This window comes from Aptenodytes patagonicus, chromosome 20 (genome assembly GCF_965638725.1).
Source record: "Aptenodytes patagonicus chromosome 20, bAptPat1.pri.cur, whole genome shotgun sequence".
Classification (NCBI taxonomy): Eukaryota; Metazoa; Chordata; class Aves; order Sphenisciformes; family Spheniscidae; genus Aptenodytes; species Aptenodytes patagonicus.
The window spans coordinates 9246775-9258218 of record NC_134968.1 but is presented as its reverse complement, the minus strand read 5'-3'; the positions used below and the strand labels follow the sequence as shown (position 1 = coordinate 9258218).

Genomic DNA, 11444 nt, shown 5'->3' with positions numbered 1-11444 from the left:
AAATCTAACAGCTTAGAGGGGGGAGCCATAACTCCTTTTTTAACTGTAGCAGTAACAACTGATAATCTTTCCCTGGGGAAGCAGCTACTGGACCGGGGCATTGCTGTCTCCATCCAGCTGTCATAAATGCCCAAGTTTGCATGGATGAGCAATAAAAAACACATTGAAATGGGGGGGGGGGGAGGGGGAAATCCTTGTCACCCAACAACGTTCTAATTAAAGAGACAACAGAGAATATATCTAGGCCTCTACAAGGGCAGAAGACTAAATTCCCTAATAATCATAATTATTTGAATGGATTAACTAAATAGTCAAATGCTTCTGATGTTCCTTTTTTACTTCACGCATTGATTTTCTCCAAACCCGTTCTGCTTAGATCATTCAGAAAGAACAATTAAGGAAGTTTTCTCTTTGTCCTGGACTTACTTACAATAGAGCGTTATTTCTGTGATGGTTTATACACATCTTGGAATTCACCCACAGCTTTGAGAATATTCTCCACCAAGAAGCCATCATTAGAGGCTTTCTCTGTTCTCTCAGTTGAGAACAAATAATATTGAAGAGTTCTTTTCTTCAAGGTGCTTTTTTTTCCTAGTTTGAGACACTGTAATTTTCTCTCATTACTTCTCCCTTTTTTTCAGGTTTTCCTGTTTTGTTCCCCAGTCCTACTCTCTTTATTTTATAACTACTGATGTCCTAAGCCATTCTAGTCTCTCCTCCTCTCAGCCCTGACCTCTTGGCAGAGAACTTTGAATCTACAACCCATTTGATTCAACATTTCCTTTTACAGTGTCTCCAAAGGGACAGGGGTTAAGACCGGGCGGATAAGAGGTGTAAGTGCCCCTTCCCTTTTGGATAGAAATGGGTAAAACTTTTCTGCAGGTTCCTTTCCAAGCCTTAGAGGCATTCTCACCATGATGAACTTCACCTCTGCTTCATAAAAGTTCACTTGCCCTTCCTCCAAGTCCAGGAGCACACCGATCACTGAATAACTGATGTTCTGCTTCTCAATCCCGCGGTCTCCTTTGCTAGAGAAAATCTCTCCCTGGGACCTGTGCAGAGCCCAGCAGTCCTCCCCAGGAAGGGTCCCTTCCTCCTCCTGTCTCCCTTTCTCCCTCACCACCCCCAGCACCCAGTCCTGCTGCTGGCCCACCTCCACCTCCCAGTAGTGTTTCCCAGCTGCAAAGCCTTCCTTCCCCACCAGGACAGGGACCGTGGAGGGAGCGTTTGGGCCAGCAGGTTCAGACGCGTTGCTCTCCACACCTGGAGCCCCTGGCACCTGGAGCTCCAGGACTCGGCAGTCAGGATTCACAGTAATGGGAACTGGAGGGGAAAACGAGAATCATCCGATGAGCAGAGTGGCTCAGGGACCTCTCTCCGCACGGGGCTACGGGTTGAAGCGTTCAAGGGTCTGAGCGGTCCTGGCGAGATTCAACAAAGAATTTGAACATTCCCCAGAACAGGGCATGCAGTCACTGATGAACCGACAGGCACCTTGGAGCTGTCACAGCCATGTCCTCTCTCGGGGCGCAAGTCCACACGCTTTACAATAAATCTCTCTTTCTCTTTTCCATACGGCCATCTGTCCTCCCCAGACTTGTGTCCGCACCCCACCCCAGACTTTGACACCTTTCCGCAGCTCCTTTTCTCGGTCTTCCCAGCAGCCACATCCCAGCCTCATTGTCCTGTTAACCAAGCCAGGCACATTCCTGTGACGCCGGCTCAGTTGGTATCTCTCTGACATCATGGCAGTGTCATTTCAGGGTCACTTGGACATACGGCCACTGCATTTTCACACCCTTCCTCCTGCCAGCTTACCTGCATGGCTCCGGGCTTCCCAGAAATCTACAGAAAGAAAATGGACATTACTGTATTATGTTTTTATAGAGCAGTTAGAGCCTTCTCAGACTGAAATACTGAGAAGTCTACTAGTGTGCAATTCCCATCATCACTGTGATTCTGCATCAGTGATGACCTTCCTCTTCTTAACCCACCAGGACGTCTAATTACTAGTATTTTTAAATCACTTACCCAGCTCTGCGTTCAGTCGACCTGAAAGGGAAAGATATTCCAGTCACTAACATTTGTTAGTGACTTTTTTTATTCCATTTTTTCAAAATAGGACAACACCCAAGCATGGAATAGGAGACTATTCCTCTCCATAGGTTGCTATTTCACTGTATTACTTGGCTTCAAATCTAGGGATAACATAGACATCTTAACATGAAGCCTTGTCTTATTGTTTCTAAACTTGACAAGAATGTCAGATTCACATAAAATGTGTTTTCTTACCAAAGCGTTTTTTGAGTTTGGACTTTGCTGAAAAGGAATAGCATAAATGAGTGATGTAAAAACTCAAGGCAAAAATGAAAACACATTTGTGAGAAAGACATTAGAATTACATCCCCAGTTGTTCCTTATGGGAACAATAATCTCCCACTTATGTGGGAGATTTCTGTCATTAAATTTGCAGGATAAAAGCAGTTACAGTTTTTTCTTAGTAACGTGAGAAGAGGGGAAGGAGAGAACGAGAAAGCTAAGCTGAGAGTTTGGGTTCTGTGAAATTTGCAGTTGTGTCCGGGTGAAACGTGGTGCTTAGGGACATGGTTTAGTGGTGGGCTTGGTAGTGTTAGGTTAACGGTTGGGCTCGATGCTCTTAAGAGTCTTTTCCAACCCAAATGATTCTATGAAACCACAAGGGAGAGAAAAAACTTAATGCAGAGCCCTGAGAGATGTAAGTGGACCGTCATCAGGGTCTAGGGCACAATGCATCCTCCACGTGTAGGTGGAGAAGTAAATGTCATTGGCTTCTTTGCCGTGTAATCACCTCTAATAACATTTCTGAGAAGTCATTTTAAATAAAAGTAAACTAATTAAACAGAGTAGCTTATTGTCACTGAGGCCGGACAGCATCCATTCTCAATGAATATTTTAGGAAAATGAGATTTACCTGCTCGATTTTTGGTTTTCTCTCCTTCTGAAAAGTTCAGCACATAGAATAAAAGAAATAATTTTAACAGAGGACTTATTGGATAGAAATTGGAAGTCAAAAGTTACTTAGTGGACTTTCGTACTGCATTCCATAAAGCTTTAAGCTTGTGTCATTTCTGTGGGAAACACATCCTTCCAGCACACTTTCTACTAGATTGTTTTACAGCTAAGCATACCTACAAAAATTCTACACTACTTAAAGCCTTTCTTTTCTGAAAAAAAAAAAAAAAAAAAAAAGAAGTAAATATTGCAGACTGTGCCTGGAGTTTTCCACATGAAAATGATTTGATTCGGCTGAGCCTTGCATTTCATTTTAAATGCTTAACCACATTAAACAGTGCCATCAAACCCAGTAATCAGATCAGAACAAACAAACCAACCAACCCAGAAAAAACCCAAAGTGGACATAACTTTAGCACAAAAACCATTAAGCACAATGAACAAGAAAAGCATCTTACCTAACATTGACTTCAGCTGGTTTTTTTCTAGAAAAGACAGTACAGAGATATCGGTGTAAGCTCTTTGATAGAGTGGCTTAATGCACTCAGCAATACCGATACACGAACCGCATCACCATGTCACAAGTGCAGCCTTGGATTACATGGTCAACTGCTTTGAGCTAAGTCCATGTAAATCCAATTCAACAATTTAACCCGTGGATGTATCACATTATTTCAACTTTATTATATTTAGATAACTCATTAAGTTATTAATTAAAAACTCATTAAGCAGGTGGGAACAAGACTTATTTGTACAGCTGGTAGAGGTCTTCTTGCAAAGCCTGTTTAGATCATGTCTTAACTGACCACATTTAAGAGGGATATCCAGATGCATAGGCACCTAGTGCAGTCAGTTTAACCTCAAAACCAGGACACGTGGGGTACCCCAAGTGGCATGTAGGTGTCTCTCTAAAAGATCTCTGGTCTCCTACAGACGCTCTGTTAGTTCACATTGTATCTGTCAGATACAATCAAAGATCAATGAGGTATCTGCTTCCTTCCAGGATGGCAGCTAGGAGATAAGTGGGATGACCAAGGACATCATAAATGATCCAAGGCACCTGTAAGTACACAAGTGGATTGAGCCTTAGCATCCAAGTTCCCGGTGGAGATCCATAAATAAAGTTCACAGGGTTTACAGGGCCACTCAGCTGACTAAAGGTAGTTCTGAATAATCTTGAAAAAGGCAGAAGAGTGGTCACCAGGAAGAGAAGGAGTGCTAGAAGCTTGCTAAGGCTTTCCATCCAACAGCAGAGATCTGGGCTGAGTTTTCAAAAAGGTCACTGCTGGCTCATGTTACTTTCTTGTAGACATTGGCAGTCTTCACTAGAGAATAGACCTCATGTGGGATATGATGTCTGGTTGTCACTGTTTCCTTAATATTGAAAAGGGCTGCCGCTCCTGCAATTACTGCATTGATAATCAACATTTGAATAGTGTTTCCCTGAATTTACATCTTTGAGATCTCGCAACATCTTAGCATCATTTGAAATGCAAAGGACTTTTACCTTCTTCCATTTCCATCTTCACTTTTACTGAAAAATAAAGAGAACGAATCATAAAGTTAGTTATTTTTGTAAACTTCCCTTGTCATACAGCAACATACTCTATGTACAAAGAGAAATAAGTGGGGTTAAAACTTTAATTTAATGTAACCTAATAAACTTCCCAAGGCTTCTTGTTAGTCCAAAGAATTGTTATTTTTTCATACCGAGACATGCCTCATTTCTAATGGAGTTCACAAAAAATGAGGTAGCATTCTGAGACACCCAGTCCTTCCTAGGCGAGTCTTGTCCCAACGATAGCCTAACTGAGGTTCAGAGACCAGGAATAAATCCCTTCTGGCCCTGTGGACATGTGTATCCTCAACTGCCAAACCTGGTCAGGGAACAGAACCAGATGTGCCTCAGGGAATAAAATTATTCATGCAATTCATTTGTTAGAACAATCCCTGCTACGGTTATGGCATGGGTCAATTAGTACTGTCTCAAACAGTAAGCAGGTGTTGTCTAGGTGACAACATGAGCTGAGGGCCGTTGCCAGTAGATGGTTTGACTGTGGGTACTCTGTCCTGGTGAGCAGGAATGTTCAGCACAATCCACATGAGCTGTGCCATGCTCCCCCACACCATGGCAGTGGGCTTGGCCTAGATGATCTTTAAAGGTCCCTTCCAACCCAAACCATTCTGTGGCTCTATGCCAAATGGTCCATTTTATTTTCAAGTACAGACATAGGTGGTGAGTACCAAACAGATGTACTCAAAGAGTAAGTTGCTTTCAGAGTCTTGAGGTGGCCTTGGGTTGGATCCTTGAATTGCTCTTGACTGTTTGGTTAATTCATTTAGTTCTTCCTCTTCTGAAGAATCTGAGGAATGCCTCTGATCAATTAATTACCTCTTGAACAATTGCAAACAAAGCTTGAATGTGTATGACATGGTAGAGTATGTCAGTAAGCATATAGTAATGACTAGAGCTTAATGAAAGAAGAAAACAGACTCTGTTTATAAAGCACAAATGAAAAAACCTCATATGTATAACTCATACAGGAACTTATTACATTGTGCGGTGCAAAAATAGAATAAAAAACTACAAAACATTTGGATGCAACTAGAACTGCTAATTAGTTCTGTAATTTAATATAAACCTTCCAGCTTACAAATTGTCATAATCTTCACGTTCATCTTCCTCATTACTTACCTGAGCTAACGGTTTTCTTGTGATTACCTGGTTAAAAAAAGAGCAAAAAACCCTTTTTTGCATGGTTTTGTAGAGTAATACTGACAGAAATCAGTTCTCTGACTTGTCATTTAAACTCTAGTGTCATTAGCAACACTCTGGAGTTATCTTCCCAATGATTATAGAAAGGAAACTACACACGTAGTTTAGCTCACAGAGCTCCTCTTGTCAGACCTAAAGCCGCCTGAGGTAAGGACGTGCAATTTGCATTACTCCTTCTTCAGACCGTGTACTTTCCCACCCCTTTTTGTTCCATTTCCTGAATTCGATCATTAAACAATCACTGGTGATTTTGCTTGTGAGCTTTTGTTACAGTCATGGATTTCAATATGAACTGTTGTGATAGTTCTATACGTTGACTGAGATAACATACAAAGAAATACTTACTTCTCAGCTTGGAAAATACAGTGGAAATTAGGACCATGCTAAGACATAAAATTACCAGGAAGATAATCAGCCATTTTGAAATGGAGGGAAGGAAAATATCTGTAAAAATGACCAAAAGGAGTTATATTCTATTAATGATTATACATAAAGACAATTACAACTTAGGATGCTAGGACTACCTGATGCTTGTCTATACACACAGCAGAGATGTGTGAAGTTCTACAGAGTACGGGGGGGCATGACATCCACACCGCGATTACACAGTAACGCACATATTAAAAAGAGGGAAGATAAAAACATAGACTAAAAACATTTGTGAGATGTTGAAATTACCACTTTAACCCTTGTGACCGTAGCTATTGTTTTCAGCTATGCTCTGTGAAACCCACCAGCGCACATCTTATTAAATGGCCTGGTAACCTGTTTCTGAATAATGAAAGCCTTTAGAGTGTTCGGCCATCGCTAAGGAAGTATGTCATTTTTGTATGCGCATGCAGTTGTATTCTTAATCCATTTTAATGCAGCTCCAACAAGTTGACTGCCTTAAATTTGAAGAAGGGAACACAGAAAGTCTTGATACTGCCTGACCCCTTTTTAAAAGGAGAAACTGATTCACTGTCAAAGGCTGTGCAGTCAACAAGAAATAAAGGTGGAAGAAGACTGCAGCTCTCATGAACTTTTTTCCAGCACTGATTCTGGGAATACATCTTCAGGCCAGCTCATGACATAAAAAAGGGACCCATGCCATTTAGACAGTCTGCCTTTTTAATCTTACCGGCAGGTGACTACAGAGCTCACCCACCTGCGATCAGGACTCGAGACTCGCTCGTCGTATTTAGCAGATTGTTGACTATCCTGCAGGAGACTTCCATGTCAGAGCCCGGTTTTAGGTTCATGGAAGTTATGACACTGTATAGGCCTGCAGGCATCATTGTCATCTTTGTGGTCGATAGTTCCTTCCGGACCTGTCCTTGGCCATCCAACCAAATCACCTCAGGTTTAGGAAACCATCCAGCTGTATGGCAGGTGAGGCCAATGCCCTGCTTTGCGTGACTCCTCAGGAAAATGGAAGGCACACCACCTTCAGCTAAGAAAAAGCATATGTATTCTCCATTTCAACCAGTACTGAGAACGGGAAATTGTCTGGTTTATCTTGAATTCAACACTTCTTTTTATATATATTTGTATGGAAGTACATAGAAAGACTTTTCTGAATTTAAACTGTGACGGACTGGGGCCCTGAAGTTTCTTAATGGTCAGCAATTCAGAGTCTATCAGACTGAGAATAAGGAACAATTTAATGGAGATGACAGCAAACAGAGCTAGCTGGGGATGGCTGTTCTGGAATGAACTTGTCAGTGGAATTTCCCAGAATTTTGCAAAAAAAGAAAAAAAACAATCCATATAATTATGGATTACAGGAAGCCTATGAACAACTAGTGCAATCTGTCCACGAAAACAGAATGTATGAGTGTCTCAGGTTAATCATTTCAAGTAAAACTGTTATTGACATGGTACAGATCCGGTCTACAGTTCAAAAAAAATGTATTGTTTATAATCAGGATCTCAGAAGACTAAATTACAGTGTTACTTACATGTTAAACCTTTGCTTCACCTGGAGGTTTAAAGCTAAGAGGACATCTTCAGAAGAATCTGGCTGCAATATGAGATGCCACAATACCTATCTAGTGGCAATTGGTTCCTGTGTAGCAGGGAAAGCACAGAGGAACACATGTCCACTTCCAAGCCAACCACATTAACTGAAGCTACCCATGAAGATGGTATCTATTAACGTGCTGAAATAGGAATAGGAACAATGAAGGCCTACCCACTGCTTTGTTCTCCTGCTGTGGGCAAGCAGCAAGGTAAGCAGTGAGGTATTGGGATGGGACCAATTGATTATGCTGGCCATAGAGAAGCTCTGGACAATCAGCTCAGTAACGGTTGATTGCACGGTAGGAATCTAAATTTAACTTCACATTGATCAGCTGCATAATTGCAGGGTTCCCTGAACTTTCTGACTGGGCTTTCATTCAGTATGAAGGGAAATTGTACTCTCAAGTCACATGCAGCTGCATGTCTTCAGGTACCTAAATAAAAGTATCTCAAACTAGAACTAAAACTTACCTCAAATATCGGTTATGGCCATTAACTCAGAGGAAACTAACTCAAGTCAAACGCATCCCCCCATGAAGACTTTTTATGCATCAAATCATATTAAATTTATATTATAATTCCCTGGGTCAGTGATGGATATACATGTTTCTGTTTAGCTCCGTCTTTGAATAAAAAGGGAGAGAATTGCCAATGACCTGCCACTTGCAGTTCAATCAACACATCGTGGTATGTGTCATTGAAGGAGACCACACAAGTGTATGATCCTTTGTCAGAGCTCCTGACTTTCTTCAAGTGCAGAGACATGTTGCCAGCTCTAAATTCACTGCGGAAGAATTCTGTTCTGCCTTGATATCTCTCATCTTGTTTCTCCTTTTTATTCTTTCCATCATATCTGCTCACAGTTATTTTTTGAGACTGTTCATGAAATATCCACTGGACAGAGAATACCTCAGGAATGTTATGTGCTACCACGTGGCAGGGCAGAATGACCCCTTCTCCAATGACTCCAATGACGGAACTAGTAGGAGGAGAGCTAATAAATTGACCTGTGTAAACATCAAATGGCAGTTGTTTCTGTTTGTCCATATCACATTTTTTGTGGCACTACATCAGGCAACCAATAGAACCAATATCACTGTCAATAGGAGAGGAATCCAGAAGAAAACTGGAAAATAGCATGGCAGATTACTTACAGGAGTAATGTTCACATTACGTGAGGCTCATGGAGTTTATCCTTCAGCATTTTGAAAACTAAGTTAAGCAAGTTTGTGGCCATTAAGTAATGGCTGTTGAGAAGTCATGGAAAATGGGTGAGCACTGAGAAGTCTGCAAAAGGTAAAATATGGGATGTAGGATCTATCTAACAAAAATGTAAAGGTGGGATTCAATTGCGCAAATGCTGGTACCTAGTATCATTTGAAATGTCGTAGGATACGCAAGACATCCCTGTGGTGCTGGCAGATGTGGCATATGACCTGCAGCAGATCTGCACTCATGTGAAGGAGAAGCTGGAGAACAGACCAGAATACAGCAGTGCCTAGAAGGACACTAGACGTTTACACGTTGGCACTTGAATCACATGTACAATGACTTGGTCATCTACATTTGAGCTAGATGTCCTAGGTTCCCTTTGCAACGAATGGGGAGAAACAGGCAGCTTCAGAGATCAGCCTTTGTTAAAGGGTCAATGGCTCTCTGTTCCAGATCTTTTCTTTGGATGGTGAACTCTAGGGTTACTGTAGTGAAGTTAGATGTGCAGCTTTCATATTTCTAAAGACACAGGAGATGAATCCCACCCACAACATGTATCTTTGAAAGGGAGAAAAAGGGAACACCAGGACATCTTATAGCAGTCATTCTCATTTCAGTTCCAAAGAGGACACCAGAAAGGAAAAAAGCCTCTTGGAAATAACCAAATAGATGGCAACCAACATGGATGTGCAAAGAAGTTGTATCACAGCAACTTGAATTTGTTCTTTGGCAAGATAAAAATCTACCATGAAACGTCAAGGAAATATTTAATATTAAATATAATGGTACTTCATATGCTGTACGGGATTGCATCTGATCGAGCCGCAAGGGCCCCAGTCCATGCTGGTCTTCTGTCGCATCTGCCAGCTCCATTTGACAGGAAATCTCAGATACGCTAAAGCATTTACAATGGCACCAGGTGTCTGTGGTTCGGCACCTGAATAACTCAGAAGGAGTGGGGTTAAGGTCCAGAACTGGGAACCTAAAAACAGATGCCCAGGCTTCCTAGTCATCAAGAGGACTAAAAGCAAAACTTCCATCTTTGAATAAACTGAGAGAGAGACTTGCCGCTGACCTGGCACTTCCAGTTCAATCATTGACTCGACTGCATTCCTACTATAGTCAATGGAGATCTAGCCAATAGTCTGTTCAGTTCATTCTACAGTAGGCAGTGAGTCTGTTTGTTGGGTCGGATAGAGTTCCTTGAACATCCATCTTTGATGCCCTGAGGTACTCTAGGCACAGGATTGGCAAATGTGACACAGGCTACATGGTAGGTCTGTTCTATTTTGGAAAATCTAGAAGCAAGAAGACCCTACAGCATCTAAAATACCAGTAGATGCCAATGCACGAGCAACTGAATCTTTATCCTAGATGCTGAGCTTGCATGAAGACGTCTGCTTCTAGGAAGCTAAGCGTAGGCAGCTAAACCTGCGAGCCAAACCCAAAACCTTGGGCACAATTCAGTTGGCTACACCCAGCTGTCTAGTGCTGGGTTACCCTAGAGCTTCCCAGCTGACCTCCATTCACCAGTCTAGAGGGTTATAAGCCTCCTGCAGCCCTATGACATCTTCCAGCCTACGCGGATGTCTCAAGTACCTTAACACACGTCAGACTGCACCAGGGTCTTATTTGGTGTTTTATGTCACCCAAGTTAAAAGGAAGAAAGGTGTGTACTCATTATTTTTGGCTTTTACATTTCTGTGAACCTAGGCACAAATAAGCTGTTTCATTAAAATATATTCAAAATGGAACTACCTTTACCTGTAATCAGGCATGATCTGCACTGAAAAGTCAGTATGTGAATAGCTGTCAGCCACCAAAAGGGGGAACCCATCAATATCCAGGCTTCCTAATCATCCACAGGACCAAAAGCAAAGCTTCCAGGTGAAATTCCTGTGTGACTCCTTCAGCCTCTTCACATGTTCAATGCAAAATAACAGGCGCAATTGCAGAGATAAAATAAAAGGGAAAAATACGAATGACCTTACAGATAATGGGTTTGATGCTGTCAAAGGCAAAGAGGATTGCAGGACATCTTTTCTTTCCTCATCTTAACAAATTTAACTACCTAAATGGCGCAAAAGAAATATACTCTTTGCCGCCTTTATTCAGCTGTATTTACCTTTGTCTTCCAGAAACCCTTTATTACATTCTTTGGCAATTTTTTCCTTTCAGTGAGGAGTTTAAAGCATTTCACCTAGTCTTTTGATGTTAGCAGACTACTCTTTTTTTCCCTTTTCCTTTCTTCTAGTAAAAAAACCCCAAACAACCTCATGGGGCAATGTTACTATAGCGCTCTCCCTGTTGACGTACATCAGCATTTTAAAGAGAAACTTGTGATTTAACAAATGGGACTCTCTCCAAATTCCTCCCAAGACATTTGCTTTCAACTCACTGCTGAACTAATCCATACTCACAGCATACTCACAGTAAAGATACGTAACGCAAACTGACTAGTGAG

The 11444-nt window shown here is 41.6% G+C and overlaps 1 protein-coding gene across 1 annotated transcript; it reads right to left on the bottom strand.

Annotated features, from left to right (window-relative positions):
* Positions 1 to 784: 784 nt before the first annotated feature.
* Positions 785 to 10817, bottom strand: LOC143169243 (butyrophilin subfamily 2 member A1-like). The gene is made up of 10 exons (XM_076356517.1): positions 10745 to 10817; positions 8425 to 8775; positions 6915 to 7199; positions 6113 to 6211; positions 5687 to 5713; positions 4499 to 4525; positions 2293 to 2319; positions 2032 to 2052; positions 1819 to 1845; positions 785 to 1323 (listed from the first exon to the last, which is right to left on the bottom strand). The coding sequence occupies exons 1-10, from the start codon at positions 10815 to 10817 to the stop codon at positions 785 to 787; spliced, it is 1476 nt and encodes a 491-aa protein (XP_076212632.1).
* Between the last annotated feature and the right edge of the window lie 627 nt (positions 10818 to 11444).